General features: G+C 47.0%; 1 protein-coding gene and 1 pseudogene across 4 annotated transcripts in view; both read right to left on the minus strand.

Moving 5' to 3' along the window:
* The window catches only part of TMTC4 (transmembrane O-mannosyltransferase targeting cadherins 4), a 66,572-nt gene extending 50,620 nt beyond the window's left edge, over positions 1 to 15,952 (minus strand). For 2 of the 4 annotated variants that reach the window (XM_023252960.2, XM_023252959.2), the window contains exons 1-4: positions 15,600 to 15,757; positions 9,748 to 9,963; positions 5,147 to 5,262; positions 3,857 to 4,073 (exon numbers count right to left, since the gene is read on the minus strand). In XM_023252960.2, coding sequence (XP_023108728.1) covers positions 3,857 to 4,073; positions 5,147 to 5,262; positions 9,748 to 9,909 — 495 coding nt within the window. In that variant the 5' untranslated portion in view covers positions 9,910 to 9,963; positions 15,600 to 15,757. Of the gene's footprint in view, positions 1 to 3,856; positions 4,074 to 5,146; positions 5,263 to 9,747; positions 9,964 to 15,599; positions 15,758 to 15,790 lie in introns of those variants that run through there. The other 2 variants (XM_045055567.1, XM_023252953.2) reach the window with 2 other exon arrangements.
* Positions 4,834 to 4,930, minus strand: LOC111556947 (annotated as a pseudogene).
* Positions 15,953 to 19,093: the final 3,141 nt, after the last annotated feature.

A 19,093-nucleotide genomic window follows, 5' to 3' on the forward strand; every position in this document is an offset into this window, starting at 1 on the left:
TGACATTGTCTGACATAAATAAAAACACATTTAAAAAAGAATGGCTGGTGTTTTAAAGCAAAAGAGTTTTTAGTCCTTACAAAGAATTTTTGACATTATAATTAAAGAGAGACTTCACAGAAAAAAAATTTAAGGCTATCCAAGGAGGGAGGCACTGTGTCCAATTGTTTGGGGAATTGACAACAGTATGGAAAGACATTATTTTCCTTCCCTGTTATCTGTGGTATGTATTTTCAGGCAAAAGTCTTTACAAAGGCTATTTTTTTTCTTACAAAGGAAAGGGAACAGACTCTTCCACCTTAGATATGCCACTTTGGCATATTGATTATCTTGAATTAAAGGTACCTGAGAAACAGCGAATACTAGATGGACGATCTGACCATCCTTTATCCCACTGAAAGCAGGAAATAAATCTCCCCTGTGAAAAGTAGCCTCCTTCTATCAGGAGTGTAGAAGGTATCCCTATCACCAGAAGTAGGGAATTTAGAGCTGGAAAAATCTACGTAAACAGCCCCTGTTACTTCTTCACTAATTCACTACCCCAATCCCACATCCCTTTGTCTTACCAATTCTTCACAAATTTAGAAAAGCTTCCTGCTTTGGTCACTTCTTTGAATCTCATACTTTTATGGGGCTCCAGAAATTAAATTTGTTTTTCTCCTGTTGATCTGTCTTATGTCAATCTAATTATTAGGCCAGCCAAAGAACCTAGAAATGAGGAAGGGAAAATTTTCCACCTCTTCAGAGATAACCTGGGACACTCACATCAGGGTTTTCTAGAGAAATCATTGCAATTCCCTCAAATCCATAGAGCAGGTGGTGTATTTGCATAGGGATGGCAAGAAGGAATTAGAGGAAGGGAAAGGGGGAATGTTTTCCCACCTAATTCCTTCAGTATTAAACTTTGGCTTCATACATGGACAGAATTCCTAAGGAGGCCTGAGCTTCCCTCTTTGATACCAAATTCAGGCAACTTGAAATCCTTACCAATGCTCTGAGGAAAAGGAAAATCTATGGTGGCACTAGTGTCCCCTGGGCCTCCATCCTGCTGGCCACAGACAAGAGCAACCCTCCCTGATGACTGGTCTGTCGGAGGCCTTATACACCTACGAACACCCTGGAGTGATTTGGGGTGGCATATTGGAAAACGAGAGGCATTCAGTATTAGTTGAGGAGCAAATACCACTAATTACAATTATTTCATTACCAGTTGGGGAGCAATAGGTGGGAAGACTATAGAGTGACCAACTCATCCTGGTTTGCCTGGGACGGTCCCAGTTTCAGAATGGAAAGTCCCAGGCTGCAGAACTCCCTGAATATGGGGCAAACTGGATGGCTGGTCACCCTAGAAGACCGGGAAATTTAGGTTCTTATTTGCAGTGGACAAAAACATCCTCAAAGTTAATATCAAGAAGGCACAAAACACATAAATGTTAATACAAAGAAATTTATATTACTAAAACCTGGAGGGGCCACGTTGCTGTTGCTTTCCCTTAGTAAATGAAAACAGAAGCACAATGACTCCCACCCCCGAGTCCCCATCCTAGATCACTGTTCAGCTGGGGGGCGCTGCGCCAAGGACAGTCATGCAGGACCCTGGCCCAGCCTGGAGCCCGAAGCCCAGGGCTACTCCCCCAGCACTGGCCTGGGGGCTTCGACAGGCTCTCTTTCCACCTAGCTCCTTGGGCCCTGCTTTTTGCTTATTTTTACAGCTGTGTTAAATGGAGAGTGGGGGATAATGGGTGGGTGTAGATAGGAGGAAACAATACTATTGGCCACGACAATGAAAGATGAACATACGAATAGTCTGTTTTAAGAATGCTAATTTTGGGGGTGTGTGGGTGGCTCAGTCGGTTAAGCATCTGACTCTTGATTTCACTCAGGTTATGATCTCATGGTTGTGAGATCCAGTTCTGTGTTGGGCTCCATCCTGAGTGAGTGTGGAGCCTGCTTGGGATTCTCTGTCTTCCTCTCTCTCTATCCCTCTCCTGCTCTCTCTTTCAGAATAAATAAATAAACATTACCTAAAAAAAAAAAGAATGCTAATTTTTAATGATCCATAATTTTTTCTTGCAGTTTGAGTTTGAATGACTTTGATGGAATGGAGGGGTGGGGGAGATGAAGAGATTTTTCTCAAAAATTCCCTACTCTCCTATAGCTAGATCTCCCTTGGCTTCTTTTTAAATACTTCAAATGCAGAATTTTAGGGTTAATATGTTCCCAGATTGCATTTACTGGTGTGTGTGTGTGTGTGTGTGTGTGTGTGTGTGTGTGTACATCCAGTTACACTTGCTGGCATTTCAAAATTTTCTATAAACTAACTTCTCAATATTTAAAATCAGAATTTTAGAAAAGTTTCTTTGGTTAATAACTCAAATATTTATTTTGCTTTAAGATCACACTAAATTAAATGAGGACCAAAACTGTAAATCAGTACTTCTGCCAGAAATTCCCTTTTTTCTGACCAACCCGTACACTATTTCTGGGTCCCAACAAACACTTAAGCCATAAGGAGAAATCACATGGAAGCAAATTCTAATTTGGTTACCGTTATATATAAATAGACGATAACGAATCTTTTACCACAGTTTCCAGATTGTCAGTCCTCTGAATTTGCTGAAGTAAAACATTATGATAATTTTTTTAAAAAAAGCTATGAAGTAATAAGATACTAGAAGGTTGTGATAACAACTCTACAATCCTCTTAATACCAAAGAACAAAGAGTTCAACAAAAGCAGAACACTAAATTCTGCTCAATATTTTGAAACTCACTTCAAGACGCTCAATGTATTCAGTTAAGTGTGGGGGTTTAAATACACACAAAATGTAGAAATCTATTGCAGAGAAGTAATAAGGAACATGTAGTATTTTACACGCAGGTACTTCATTACACAGAATGAATGGCTACAATCAAATCTTTTACCTCAAGCACACATGCAGATTTTTATTTTCAAAGGGATCTGTGGTGGGCGGGGGTAGGGTGGCTCCTGAAATCCCCATACATCTGGGTAAATCCCAACACAGTTTGTACCGAATATATCCAGCAGCAGCTCCACGGAATACAGGTGTGGCCCACAGGAGAGCAGGTTACGGCCCTGTTACGAGCTGCCCCGTCACCTGGGCCAAGCCCTTCAGTGGGAGAATAATCCAGGTAGTGAAGAGTGGGGGGTGGAGAGGGGTGCAAAGCAGGTGAGGAGAGCTCCTGACCAATCCCAGCAGAGATTTCCAGCACAACTCCAAGTGTGCCCTCATGCCCTCAGTGTGAGCCTGCGACACCAGGTTTCAAGTTCCACCCTGACATCTGCCAGCTATGTGATGGACCTGCGGAAGATGTGTTATTTGTCTTCCCAGGCCATTCCTCTGCTGTAAAGTGGCCCGTCCACTCTCCCAGAAGTTCCATTACAATTACATTAAGCACAAAAAAGTATTTTGAAAATGAGACAGTTCTCGGTGAAAACAGGAATACTGTGTCTGACCCTTTGCTGAAGACGAGTTCTTAGCTTCTGACCTTCAGACCCCCAAACCAGGTGTCTATTCAATATTTAAATATTCAACACCTACATACGCAACACTTACCCTTTACAGTGTAGTCATATAGAGGAAACAGAAAGTATCACCAAAGATCACACCATGATTACGAAGTCTTTGCCCACCTGGGACTCTGCATCTTTCCTAAGAGAGAAAGACCTGTCGGACCTACACAGAGTCATTTCAAGCATCTGGCAGCGTTTAGCACCATATACTTTCTACAGCAATAAGACCATTCAAGGGCAGCCTACTTTAGGGAATGAGCCAACGTATGAAAGGCTCCTTGTCCTGACACAAGTACAGAGGCCACGGACGGACACTACTTACACACTCAGTGTGTACCGGATGTGCGGCGAACAGCAGAGCGGCCAACAGGGAGGATCTGGGGGCCAGGTTCAACCGCCGGCCCCTACTGCTGTACTGCAGGCCGCCAAACAGCACGGAGAAGACATCCACCATGAGGACAGAGATGCCGCCGTGCAGGAGGATGTTGACCACGTGGAAACTCATGGGGTAGAAGCCTCCGGACAAATAGTAGTTAATCCTGTAGTGAGCGAAAGGGGTTCATACCAGGTGCGCAGAAGTGTGCAAAATAAAATGCAAAGCATCTGAAGGAAGAAGGCTGGTGACTGACAGTGTTAAAGGGAGGAGATGTAGAAAGGGCAAGAACATAACTAACTACTGGGGGAAAAAGAGCAGATAAGAGCATGTCAGACAAGTGTGGCAGAAAACACGTGGAGAGGAAAAGCAGAAGGAAAGCTAAACAATTTCTTAAGCCCTAAAAAGGCAAGATTGCCTCCCAAGATGATATGACACAGCACACCTTACTCTTGGCTACCCCACAGGGACCTGGATTGAAGACAGTCACGTAACTTGCTTATCCAAAAAACAAAAAGTACTCCTTGGTAGTTCGTCCACCAGCTTTCCGTCCAACAAAACACATTCTCATCCGTCCAACAAAACACATTTCTGACAGCTTTTCAGTTACCAGCAGTTCTAATTCATCATTTCTGTGCTTCTGAGAGATCTGTACATAAGTACTGAATGCACCTGAAACAGCTATGAATGGGAACTTTGGGGAGGTGAACACATCTATTCAATGCAGATGGGGAGGTGGGGGAGGGTGCTTTTAGCTTTATTTTGTATTTGCATATTGACTTGGTAACAGCAGGAAGATTTTTACCTTGTTATTATCATTTTTACAGTGGAAAAAACCCCACAATTTCCTTAGATGCCACGTGTTGCCTTGACTTACATGGTTTCTCCAGTGGTAACCAGCAAAGGTCCAATCTCCAACAAACATGCAAAATGTGGAACGTTTCGCTAATTTGCACATCACCCTCGCACAGGGGCCACGTTCATCTTCCCTGCATCCTTCCACTTTTAGGATCTGTCCTGGACAAGCGAGCCCTGGAGTCGTGGTTCCTCAGGCTCGTTCTCCCCATGTTGCTGGGACCTACCCCTAACAACTGGAATTAGCATGTACTCCTCGGAGACCCATATGAGTGAGTGGTCTGTTCTTCCCCAGGATCCACCGGCTCCACTCGCCCACACCAGGAGCCTTGTCACACAGAACCTGGCACAGCATCCTATGCAGCCCGCGCTGTCATACCTCACCTGAAAGTCAGGACGGTCAGAGGGCGGTAGGACTTGTGGCTGGTGTTGCTGCTCAGCCTACTGCCCCAGAAGTCATGATGCCACAGGTCCCCAAGGGGCGTTTCCGCTCGGAGGTCCTGCAGGGACACAGTAGAGGGCATTCAGGACAAAGGTGTCACGACTCCTCTCTCACCCCATGTTTAAGCCCTCACCAGGAGCTCTTCCTTAGAGCTGCTCATTCCCCTTTGGTCCATCTCTCCCATTAGCCCTGAGCCAAGCCACTGCCACCTCTCACCGAGGGTACGGTCAGGCCTCCCTCCAGCACGTTCTCCCAGCTAATCTCTCCAACCTGCAAATTGGGTCACCCACCCCACCTTGCTTAAAACACCCAGATGGCTCCCCCCGCCCCCAGGACAAAGCCGACGTCCTGATGTGGGTACCGCAGCCCAGGGTGCTCTGGCTCCTGCCGAGCTCTGCCTGCTCATCTCGTGGACTCTGACCTTTGTCCAGTCCCCACACAGCACCTGCTGCCACCCTTCCCCAAGGATTTGCACACGTAGGTGTCCACCAGACAGTTACCCCTCAGCTCCTCACAGCCCAGCATCTCCTGCCGTTCACGTTCGGCCAGCAAGCTATGACCTTCCTCAGCTGATGCAATTCTCCTTCCATGGGCCTCAGGGCATCTCACACCTGTCCTCACAGTGCCTGGCACCCTGGCGGTTTATCATCTCTAACTACCATCTGTCTGCCCCACTGGACTGGGGGTGAGGCCCCGGGGCCACATCATGTGGGTGGGGAGTATACAGAAAGTGCTTAATCCATGTTGAATAAACTAATGCCTCTTTCATATTCAATACAGAAGGCAATTTTCCTAAAACATCTCAGTTAAAATTTGACTGGATAAGCATATATTGTCTATTTTTGAATCCTAGCTAAACAGGAAGAAAAATGAAAGAAAAAACAACTTCCATCTAATTTTTAAAGATAAAAATCACTAATTATTAAAAAACGACATCTATTTTACTATTAAGGTAATTTAATTTGGTCCTGTGCTACAGACGCTTAAAAATGCGTATTTAAAAAATATACATTCATTTATTTTGGGGATCACACAAGCAGGGAAGGGGCAGAGTGAGGAAGACAGAGGATCCAAAGCGGGCTCTGCACTGACAGGTTGACAGCAGCAAGCCCGACGTGGGGCTTGAACTCATGAACTGTGAGATCACGACCTGAGCCCAAATCAGACACTCAACCAACTGAGCCACCCAGGTGCCCTGAAAAATGCATCTTTTTAAAAAACATTTAAATGTAGAACTAGATTGTTTAAACTGTGTCTGACAAGGAGAGAGGCAGACAAGGCATTGCAGAATAAGCAATAAAAGCAAATACTAATTTTCTCTTCAAAGCATAACAAACAGGAATATTTTAGGGACTAGAAATTATGACATGCTAAGCACCACTAAGTGTATCAGTCCAGACTCTTCCCTGCAGTGACCAGATTAGCACTGATTAACATAAGCAAGAAAGAATGCTTTAAAGGAGACTGCAAGGCTCACGGACACCCAGGGGGGCTCCAGGTTTGGGGCTCTGCAGCCAGAAGCACGCCCACAAATCACACCGCTAGACACTTTGCGGGGGAGAGGGGGCTGCCTGGCTGCCTCCAGACCTCGGCCTCTTGTGTGATTAGCTCCTGACTCCAGTAGGTGGGTGCACCTGAGAAGAGACCCTCTGCCCATGTCTGCATCCAACCTGGACAGTCCCTGCAGCTTCTAACAACCAAGGTGGGGAAAGTCTCAAGCAGAAATGTGTCAAATCATGGCTGGGACAAAGAGGCAAGCAGTGTCCATGGCACACGGGGACTTCAGTAAGTACTCACTACTTAAGTGCTTACTGATCAAAGGGAAAGGGCTTGAAGATGTGGGACAGAGGCAAAGTTGGTCACCTGATATCCACTTTGTGGGTGAATTTCACTTCATTGGGTATTGGCTTCAGAGACCTTGAGCATACTGACCCCTCTTCTAACAGTCAGTCCGGTATTTCATGAAGGCCTTGCAAACTACCCACAAGTCTGGTTTACTCAGTGACAAAATTGGAAGCCCATCTTCTTCTGCACTGTCCCAGAAGTACCTGCTCACTTGTGAAGGAGCTGGGCGGAGGATCTTTCCCTCCATTTGAGCAGAAAATGAACACCAACAAAGCTCTAAATATTTGATTAGGTGTAGCCTACACACAGCAGGGCGCGCTGCAGGAAGAAAGGTCCATTTCTCTTCACAATGATTTATGGAAAAGACGTGTGTCTGAAATTCCTGCTAACTCCACTGTCTCAAAGAAAACCATCATCTCAATGAAAAAAGGCAACTCAACACTATAAGGAAGCATCTGGAAAACAGTCTTTAACACCAATAAAACCCAGGAACAGCCTGTTTCACATTACTGTGGGCACAGCGCCAATGAACAGAGCGGAGCCTTTCATTAAACAGGAAAGGAAAAAAGGAGGGCTAGCAAGTTAACAAAGGAGCACAGTGTGATGCTCTAGAAAACACTGCCAAGACAATGTGCAGCAGGGCCACAAAATGGCTTCATCGGCCTTACCCCACACGGAGGGAAGAAGTATAACCGTGTCCCAGGCCATCCCGCATACAACAGGGCTTGCGCTTTCCCCTGCCTTGTTCATCAAAGTTCTTCCACGTAAGGTTTTTTTCTTTTTAATTTTTTAATGTTATTTACTTTTTAATTTTTTAATGTTTATTTATTTTTGAGACAGAGAGTGCGCGTGAGCAAGAGCGGAGGAGGGGCACAGAGAAGGAGACAGAGGATCCAAAGTGGGCTCTGCACTGACTGCAGGAAGCCCGATGTGGGGCTCAAACTCACGAACCATGAGATCATGACCCGAGCTGAAGTCAGACATTTAACTGACAAGCCACCAAGGTGCCCCCTTCGATATAATGATCTAAGCGAACACTTTATGTATCTTCCACTTTGTAAAAGTGGAAGAGTGAAGAAACTCTTAATGAAATGAAGAACGGTCTTTAAAAATTAAGTCATGTTCTCCTTTCCTTGTTAGCAAAGCAATCCTGCAGCTATAAAACCACCGATGGGATGTAGTTGCTAGGAGCTACTACTTTTTTCTTTTAAGCATGGTTTAAAAAGAAACAAACATCTACAGTAACTGCTGGGTGAACTTGAGGAAACTTATAAGTGAAAAACCTGAATTAAAAACAAACATCGGGGCACCAGGGTGGCTCAGTGGGTCTGGCATCTGACTCTTGATTTCAGCTCAGGTCATGATTTCACGGTTTGTGAGCTCAAGCCCCGCGTTGGGCTCTGTGCTGACAGGGCAGAGCCTGCTTGGGGTTCTTTGTCCCCCCCTCTCTCTGCCCCTCCCCCACTCATGCTTGCTCATGTACATGCTCTCTCTCTCTCTCTCTCTCAAAATAAATAAAATAAAAAAAACCCTAAACATCAAGGTTGGTTGATAGTCTGCATCATAAAATAGAGAAAATCAGTACATACAAGATGTTACAAATAAAAAACTTACAAAAGTCACCCCCCCTTCCAACCTCACTGTCACCATCACACATACATGTTGGTCACAGAGAATTTTCCTCAACATTTTCAATATGAAAATGAGGTTTTGCTCATTTGGGAGAATCCATGACTTCAAAATTTCAACAACAGTGTTACCGAGTTGCTACAACTGCACCGCCTGGAGAGAAATATATTAGGCTATTTCTTTGGGCTGTCTTCACTGGTGCAGACACACACACACGAAATAACTGCTGAGTAACTGAGAGGTCACAAATCTGTGCCATTTCCGCATTTCTTCTCCTGGGCTCTCCCTGCCTCCAAGGCTCTTGTCTGATTTTCTTTTAGTTCCCTTGAATCTTTTTCTTTCCTTTCTCCAAACCTATTTCTTTCTCCTTCTCTCTAGCTAGTGAAAGACAGGCATTTTCCCTGCACTGATATAGCACCCACTGGAGAGCAAAACTGGCTGGGACTTTGCAAACTCAGCAAATTTGAGTCTCCAAACATGAAATGGGCAGAAACTGCAGCTTCCACCGACAGCACGCTCCTCATTCTCCAGCGCCTGCCAGCAGGCTGTCCTGATGCTATCAGCAAAGGACAAAGAAGAAGCCAACTCCCTGCCTGCTGCTGCGAATGGATGCAGACGGACGCACCTCTTGGCAGGTGATCAGACTCGTCCATCACTGCAGCAAGTGCATGTTGGGGTGGGGGGAGGGGGAAAACAGCTGTGGCCTAGGATTCTAGAAATCTGTCATAAAACCTGAAATACTTAGTCTGCAATGCCCTTCCTTGCCTTGTAAACTGAGAGTAATGGTCTCTCTGATGTGTGTGTAGACTGGGACCTCGGATGGGGTACGTGGTGAGGGTAAAGCCTGAGGTCAGGCAGGGGCTGGAGACCGTAAACAATAAACAATAAAAGAGGCCCTAAATCACAAAGATGCTACCTAAAAGAGATGGGAAATCTACAACACAATTGGGGCCCAGGCAAATGCTTAACCAAGGTCAAATAGAGAATTATCCAACACGAACTTAGATTACTAATGAGAAACAGGCAAATGATTAACACAAGTTTACCACAAAGGGGTTACCATACAAACCTTATTGTTAATGATAGCTTCAGAGTCATCAAAGACAAAATCTCCATCGTAGCTGCGTGCGAAGCATACAAGGGAAACAAATCCCACTACTAACTTAGCCCAGAAAGGGGCAAGCACAGAAGAGGGGATGATGTGACCCAAATCAGCGTCCAACTCGGCCATTTTGAAAACTGCTGGCTGCCAGCCTCTTGCTCCAGCATCATGCTGGTTAGAAATCTATGAGAAAAATGACACAACACAAATATCCATCAACACACAGTTAGGAAAGTTTCTGCAGTGAGTAGGAACTAGACAGTCACCTACACTGTGAGTGCATAGGATCTGGTCATTACAAACTTTAAGATGTGGTTTTCAGAGTCTACTGGGCAGAAGGGTCACTGGGACACATGTAAATTCTCCTGGGCCTAACTGCAACCACCGAATCACAAGCCCTTGGGTTTCTGATACTGGATTATCTTGAGACATGCTGATTTAAGGGAATCCTATACCTATCAACCCCATAAGGCAAATTGTTTTTATAGTCCTTGAACCAGTTTACACCGAAGTTAAAAAAAAAAAAAAAAAGTTACCAGGGTGCCTGAGTGGCTCAGTTGGTTAAGCATCCGACTTTGGCTCAGGTCATGATCTTGTGGTTCATGGGCTTAAGCCCCGCATTGGGCTCTGTGCTAACAGCTCAGAGCCTGGAACCTGCTTTGGATTCTGTATCTCCCTCTCTCTCTGTCCCTCCCCAACTCACACACTGTCTCTCTCTCTCTCTCTCTCTCTCTCTCTCTCTTTTAAAAAATAAAACATTAAAAAAAATTTTTTTTTTGAAGTTACCATGTTGCTTCATCCAATCCAGAGAAATCAATAAATATTCCTTGTTAAGTCTTAGCACATGGTGCGTGCATGTGTGGTAGGGTATAAAACATGGTCCTGATTCTGAGAGAGCTTAGAGTCTCTCTAGAACTCAGTCACTCATGCCAGTTAGCAGAAAATCTGGCAGAGAGAAGACTTTTAACACAGATGATCAGGCAGGACACATGATCGATGGCCAGGTGAGGGGTTCACACACAGACGGACGAAGGAGAGAACACTGTAGACTGACCAGTCTAGGACAATATCTTAGTCCAGAAAGAGCTGAGCCAAATCCTAAAGGAGAAGAGGGGGAAGCTATCCCAGGTAAGAATATGACCTTCAACGTTGGTGAAAGAGTCAAGTTAAAAATACCCTCTTATTTTTTAACTTTTCTTTCAAACAGGAAAAATGTTAAAGCCAGAACAGTTGGTCTCTCTGCCTTGCCATTTATTAGTTCTATGGCCTTGTCCTTTCAGAGTCTACTTCCTGTGACACTCAGCAAGGCGTAAGAGCTTTCCAGTGGTGACAGCTGCCTGAGAACCCCCTGCCTTGGAATTTGCCCAAATACAAAACTACTCTGCAAATCACATTTTATCTGTCTCTATCTCCACTATACCTCCAACAGGTGCTTTCTTTGGATTGACCAGAATCATGTTTGGCTCAAAGTGTTCAGGTTCCAATCCTGGGTAACTATGGACAAGCTACTTAACCTCTCTGGCCTCAGTTTCCTTGCCTCTAAACTGGGGATAATTGTTGTACCTAACGTGGTTGTCATTCCACAGGATAGCCACCTGAGGCGCTGAGAACTGCTGTCTGGCTTTAATGACTGATGAGGGGAGGTTAACTATGGTCACAAGCACTTTCTTTAAGAAGGGTAAAAGCACGGACACAGAACTATTTTTTAAATCCTAATATTAGTATTAATTTTTAAATACAAATATTTTGTTTATTATCTACATTAGTAAGGGCCCTGGCTCCCAGTCCTTTTGGGTGAAGGTGGAGGAGAATCCCAAACCCCTTGATTGTGAAGGCAGTTTAGATGTATTTGTCTCTAGGCCTCCAAGGGACTACCCCAGACTATGGAGTCAATGAGAAGTCAGCCAAATGAGAAGTCAGGCCATCTGAGGTCACAGGCATCTTTTCTCTGGCTTTTATGTGAGTGAATGTGGGAAAAGATCCAACAGTCAATGGGACACATCATCCTATGATAACACTGTCCCTTTCCGGGTGCTGAAAAGAGGTCCAGATTTACAACCCAGAGAGGAAAGACTTTGTATCTCTCACTGCTGGTCCCTCAAGCTTCTCCACTTAATGTAATTCACTCTTAGCAAGTGCTGGTGGGAAATATCCCAGCTCCTATCTGCTGCCTTTGTCTTTTCCAATGAAAGGGTAAACCATTGGTTCAACCCAAATTGTAGCTGCAAACACCATATAGGTCACCATGCAGGCCAACTGCTGTGTCTACGTTTCAGCTAAAGAAACTGCTGCTAAAGAGGCACCTAGGGGGCTCAGTTGGTTAAGCGTCCAGCTCTTTGTTTTGGCTCAGGTCATGATCTCACGGTTCATGGGTCCAAGCCCTGCACTGGGCACCGCGCTGACAGTGTGGAGCTTGCTTGGGATTCTCTCTCTGTCCCTCTCTTTCTGCCCCTCCCCTGCTCTGTCTCTCTCTCAAAAATAAATAAATAAAAACTTCAAAAATTTTTTTTAAATAAGAAATTGCTACTAAAAAAGCAAAGCAAAACAAAAACAATGTGAAAAAGAAATCATAAAGACCATGTAGTTAGAAAGATGGCATGACTTCACATGAAGGGAATAAAAGTGTTCTTGGATTTGGAAAATTAATGTGGAGGAAAATGCGACAGTTTTAAATGCACAACAGAGCTGGTCTTGATGCTACCTGCTATGGGCCCAAGTATCTGAATATTATTTCACAAAAGGTTGTCGTGAGGTTCCAATTCTTATAGGAAGAACACAGAAGCAAGACACATCATCTGTGCTCCTACATGAGCTGTCCTGCCCCACTTTTCATTTCAGATTATTTGTAATACAATGAATCTTTATTCATTGAATACAATGAATGTTTTTGGTACTCAGGCAATAGCAGAGATATATGGAAGGCAGACCATGGACTCAAACATCTGCAGCGCCCTGGTGGGCCAGGCCGGGACTCCTGAAGCATCACCAGGATGGTTGGGTTAATCTCAGAATGATCTCCCCCTCTTCTACTGCAGGGACATCAGCAAGTCCTACATTGCAAGACTTCTATTGCGGCTTCCCTCCTGAGTCTCCAAGTTTCCCACTACTTTGCTGTCCCTGAAAATACTCCCAAATGCCCTTTTTTTATTTAAGGCATTATGGTTAATGTATACAGTGGAATGGTTCAGAAAATACTGCAGATTAGCAAATGCCATAAAATCTACAATGTGTCAGGAACCCATGCAAAGTTCTCAGAGTGCAGCACTGGGGTTAAGAGGGTGGGCTCTCGAGGCAGGCGGAGGTGGACCCACTACCTTTGAGACCTTGAGCTTCTCAGTCTTTCTAAGGCTCAAATCCTCACTGGCACAACAGGGTACCACTGCATAACTTTGGGAGGTTGTCAGAGGATTAAAGGAAAGAATGTATGGAAACAATTACTTCCCATTCTTGTTACCATTTTGGAGAATCTAGTTCCCAGTGCTTCATCCCTGATCTCCTGTCTTGGGAACAGAGATGTTGCTATCAATTCTTTATTCCTGCAGATGGTTTTACCAACCGAGACCAGCAGTAGCCCATCCAACTGTCCCAATGTAACTGAGAGAAGGGTGTCCTTCCTTGGATGGGCCCAGGGCACTGCCTCCTTGGCCGGTGTCTGAATGTCCTGCATAAATGGCACAGTCTAATACAGTGACCCTGCTCCAACCTCCCTTCCTCCAACAGGAAAGCAGCCTTTGTTCTGATGATCCCAGCCAGGCTTGGTGCTCAAGTTAAAGAAGCCCTCCCTGAGTGAGGTGGTACAGACAGGTTGACCTGCCCCTCCACCTCTTTTTTTGTACACAAGCCATGAAATAGGAAGGTGCACTTTCTGTTTTTCTCTTGCTAGGTCTCCAAGTACACGGTCTCATTTCTCCCCTCCAGGTGTCCTGCCTGGGAGCCCTGGCTCTGGGGTGGGATGGTAAGTTCACCATATGAAGTGCAAAGAAGGGAGTGTCACGGAGGTCTCAGGCTCAGTCCCAGTGGTGCTACAGCCAGTTTTTCAAGTGGTAAAACTGCTGCTCTGATCCCTATCTGACTCCTGTGCTGATTTCACACTGTTCAGAATTAACTGGCCCTAGAAGTAACTGAATTTTGGAATGAAGCAGAAGGCTCTTTATTCTCAATTTCTCAAAACTTCTAATATGAAGCCTCTATTTTCAGGGGGTTCAAATAAATTCATAAATCATCAATGGTCAAAAAAACAAGGACTCCACCTCTCAAAAGGAATGTCACTGAGCTGTGAACTCTAGGGACCCAGTGACAACTGACATAGCAGCCTCAGACTGCAGGAAATAGGGATGGTGAGACCAATCTAAAGGATTCGCCCTGGGACTATGAGCAGCAGTTACCTACTGCAGAATATTTTTCCACATGCATGAAAGGGCCTGCTGGCCTCTGGCCGACCTTTCTACCTCATCAGTAACAATCCATCCAAACGCAAGCTGCCCTCTGCCAGGCTGCGATGAGACAGTGCTTCTGGAAATCAGACTAAAGAACACGATCATTTGCGACCCAGCATCTGGAGATGTTAGCTGGCTGCTCCTCTCTTGGGGGCTTCAAGTTTTGGGAGCCTGTCATTTCCACCGCCCCCCACAATGCAGCGCTGAAAAAAATGCTACTCAAAGTATCTTCCTCTTGTGATCACCTTTCTGCTTTTTAATTCAGTAACAGGCGAGAGCCATGCCTGCCTACAGCAAGAAGGACTGTGTGTGGTTCGGCATTCACAGTTACACTGTCTCAGAAAGTTTCCAGCTTGCTAGCTTGTAGCCATTTCCCCCTCTAAGTCAGCCGGCACCACTTCACCCCACGTCGATTTGGGGTGTGTCAGGCAAGGTCAGGACTGCAGGGTGAGGGGACAGAGAAGGGATCCAGTCAGTCGTTACTGTAATTGTTCCTCAAGGAATTCTCCCCTTCCGTCTGCTCTCCCTGAGATAACTGTGTGGGATGATTCACAGCGCGCTGGCTAGATCTTTTTTCTAACTCCTCCCTCCTTTTGTGTGTGATTAAAAAAGAAAGAAAGAAAGAAAGAAACACACACACACACATACACACACACAGCCCACAGTCAAAACATCAACACGACCAGAAGCCCCGCGGAGTTCGCAGGAGGTGAGGCGGCGGCTGCACCACCTGCTCGGCTTCCCTAAACTCCAAGCCCGCGCGGGGAAGTGGCAGCTCGTTGGCCCCGGGCGTCCGGGCCGGTGGCACGCGGTTCTCTCGTCGCTCCGCTCGGCAGCCAGCGCGGAGGAGCTGGCACTCGCGGCGCTGCAGGGGAGCCGCCTTTAACCTAGGGCAGGCGGCCAACAGGCCCGGCTGTGCCCAGCCATCGCTGGCGCCACGGCCAGCTGGCGGCCAGGCGCGGGGCTCCGCGGCCAGGTGGCCACTCCTGGGACGCACCGCAGACGCCTGGTACGCCCCGGGGGCGACGGAGCGCCCGTGCAGTTGGAGCAGGCAGGGGTGGCAGCGGTGACCACGGCCCCGGGCGGAGGGAGCGCAGGAGCCCGGGCGCGGGCAGGCGGAGCGCGTACCCTCCACGCCGCGCCCATTGTCCCGTGTGTAGCTTACACCGGGGCGCTTGGGGCTCGCGTCCCCCGTGACCCTAGCCCCGGTCGCAGCCCAGGTCCTGGAGCCAACTCCCAGCAGCACCACCGCCGGACCCGGGCCGGCCCGCGGGGCTAGGGGCGCGGCGACAGCGAGGACCCCGCGTCCGCTCCGCGCCCAACTATGCTCGTCTCGCAGCACACTCGGCCACTCGGCCCTGCAGGGGCCGCCCCACGCATTACCTGCAAGGAGCCCGAGCGGCGGCCGCATCTCCCTCCCGGGCGCGTAAACTCCGGCCGCTCTCGGCGCCCGCCCGGAGCTGGGCAGGGGGAGGGGCCGCCCGCGCCGCGCCCCCGCCCCCTGCCGCGCCCCCCTTCCTGCGCCGCGCGCCGCCCGCACCGCCCGCAGCTCCCCCACGCGTGCGGGCGCTCACTCTCACACTCCCGCCTCGGCCCGCCCTCTCCTCGCGGCCATTGGCTGCTCCTGTGGTCACTTTCACGCCGCAGCTCGTTCCTCTTCAGCTCATTGGCGGAAGCGCCGGTGACGTCGGGCCAGAAGGCGCTACACGGCGGCGAAAGAGGCGCAGCGACAGAAGGCGTCGGCCGGAGAGCAGGAAGCGGAGTTCCAGGCGCGGAGGCCGGGCGGTGCCGGGGCGGGAAGGGGCGGCCCCAGCCTGGCTCCTGGAGGCGGGCCGCGTGGGCGGGGCCGCCTCCTCCAGTCCGCGGGCGCGGGAGCTTGCTCCCCGTGGGTCTCGCGCTTCTCGCACTGTGGGTGGCGCTCCGCGGTGGGACTGCAGAGTCCTTGCAGGAAAGGGAGCTGGAGGAGAACCGTCAGGGCTCTTCCTGGCAGGGAGGAGTTGTTCCAGATTTGCGTGTCTCCACATTCTGCCTGACTTCTTCCTGTCTGGGAGGAGTTGTTTCCAGTTTGTAGGTTCACCAGAACTTCCTTCCAAGGCCCTGCCGCCTATTGTTTTTAACAGACCCTCTTTCTGGACTCAGGTCTTGATTCTTCACCTGGCCAGATGAGACATTCAGTCGCCCATCCATTCACCAGTAGTCACTTTGTTCTCAACTTTTAACTCCCAACCGGATTGCCACTCTGCCCTCCAGTAACTCCCATCTCAGTAGATTACTTTGTCTCTTGCCTCAAGAAAAAAGAACTTTTGGGGCGCCTGGGTGGCTCAGTGGGTTAAGCGACTGACTTCATCTCAGGTCATGATCTCGCAGTTTGTGAGTTCAAGCCCTGCGTGGGGCTCTGTGCTGACAGCTTAGAGCCTCGAGCCTGCTTTGGATTCTGTGTCTCCCCCTCTCTCTACCCCTCCCCTGCTCACACTCTGTGTCTGTCTCTCAATAATAAGTAAATGTTAAAAAAAAAAAAGAAACTTTTTGCATTTTTCACCCCCAAACCTACACACATCCTTAAAGCACGGATTCCGCCCTCACCATTCCTCACTTCCACCTCCACCTCCACCCCCAGTATCAGAGTCCAGCCTGAGATCAATCTCTCCCTCTTGGCTGGATCTGTATCATCAGCATTTACTCAGTCCCAAGCCTTCCTTGCCCCCCACCCCCCACCTTACCCTGCCCTTCCAGCTGCCACCCTGCCCCCGCTCGTACTCTTCATAACTGAAGTTAAAAGAGCTGCCCATCCCCCCCTCCCCTTTTTAGTCTTCAACTGGCAGTGACTTCCTGGTTTCCACATTCTACTGTAACTGCATTTCCTATAGTCATCCACAATCACTAAATCCAAAGGACACTCTCTTTTCTCATTTTACTTGGTCTCTCAGTAAAATTCTTTCTTCCTCAAAACACACTTCTTTTGGTGATAGTGGTGTGCTGCTCTCCTGTTTTCCCCCAGGCTCCTTACTTGGCTCATCTGCTGCTCGATGATCTCCAGAGGACTTATGGTTAAGGTCTCAGTCCTTCCATGCCACAATTTTTCCCTGTGTGATTTAATCCACCTCCAACGTTTCAATTGCAGACTTACAACTCCAGCCCCTACTTATCTGAGCTTCGAATCCATTTATCTAGCTTCCACCTGGTTGTGTCACTAGCAATTGGGATAGAAAGCATGCTTTCACTGCTTTCTCCTCCTCAGGTCTCCCTCTAATAGTGACGGTACCACCACCTGCCCAGTATTTCCTAAACTGTGCCTTCACCCTTGGCATCTAGCAAATCACCAAGATTCTACCTGCTAAGTGTCTATCAAGTCTGTCCACTTCTTTCCATCTCCAAGGCCACGTATGATGCCGTGCTGCTGTGCATGTGTCTTCCTAACCCACTCAGCGATGTTGCACAAGCAGATTGCAATCAGCCATGGTGAGGGTATTTACACCATAGAAAAATTGACAAACATTATGAATCAGCCTAATTTGTTGTTTTGCTGATTGTCTCTAGACTTAATAAAGTACAAAAATAAATGGTGAAAAAAAATTTTAAAAGAAAGTAATGGAAAAAATGTTAATATTGCAGATTAAGCTTTAAAATGGGTTGTGCTTGGGGTGCCAGGGTGGCTTAGCTGGGTAAGTGTCTGACTTCGGCTCAGGTCATGATTTCACAGTTTGTGGATTTGAACCTGTGTGGGCTCTGTGCTGACAGCGTGGAGCCTGGAGCCTGTCTAAAATAAATAAATAAATAAATAAATAAATAAATAAATAAACAAACAAACAAACAAACAAACTAAAATGGGTTGTTCTTAGTGCTAAAACTAAAAGATTTTAGTTTAATGGGTTTATTTGAACAGGGTAAGAAATTGTTTAATAGATCACGTATCAGATTTAATGACAATAAGTTCTTTGGGAAAAGAGCACATTGAGATACAATCCTTTTGTGAAACCATGGTTGAATTACAAGCATTGGTTGGATACAGATACAAGGCTAGAGCAAAAATCAACAAAGATGTTCTGTGAGAATGCCCAAATGATGCTGCATGACCTGGACCATCTCCCCAAACACTCTTATGTCCCTCTCTATATGCTCTCATATTCTTATCATAAGTGTAACTAACTATTCATGTGATCACTGTATAAAGTCTGTCTCCATTATTAGACTGTGAATTCCATGGAAGCAATGGCCATGTCTGTCTTGAACACTATACCCCCTGAAGCAGCTATGCCCCTCACAGAGCAGGCACTCAACAATGTTTCTCGAAAAGAAGTACATTTCTGAGGGGTGCCCAAGTGGCTCAGTTGGTTGAGCATCTGATTCTTGAGTTCGGTTCAGTTCATGGTTTCACAGTTCATCAGTTTGAGCCTCGCATCAGGCTCTGTGCTGACAGCAGGAAGCCTGTTTGGGATTCTCTCTCTCTCTCTCTCTCTCTCTCTCTCCCTCTCTTTCTGTCCCCTGCTCATGCTCTCTCCCTCCCTCTCTCTCTCTCAAAATAAATAAATAAACCTAAAAAAAAAAAGAAGTACATTTCTGAAAGTCATACTGCATGCTATTAGAAATACTGGAGTTAAAATTGGAATCTCTGACTTAATCCAATGGTATTCAATTCCATAAATTGCTGTGCCAGCCATGATCAAAATGTCATCATACTATGTGCCAAGCAAGGGGCAGGCTCTGTGGAGAATATTAAGGTGAACATGGTGCTGATTCTACCTTTCATAATCTTATGGTTTATTAAGAAGTATGAGATGTGGGGTCCCTGGGTGGCTCAGTTGGTTAAGCGTCCAACTCTTGGTTTCGGCTCAGGTCATGATCTCATGGTTCATGCTCTTGAGCCCTACATTAGACTT

This window comes from Felis catus, chromosome A1 (assembly GCF_018350175.1).
Source record: "Felis catus isolate Fca126 chromosome A1, F.catus_Fca126_mat1.0, whole genome shotgun sequence".
Lineage (NCBI taxonomy): Eukaryota > Metazoa > Chordata > Mammalia > Carnivora > Felidae > Felis > Felis catus.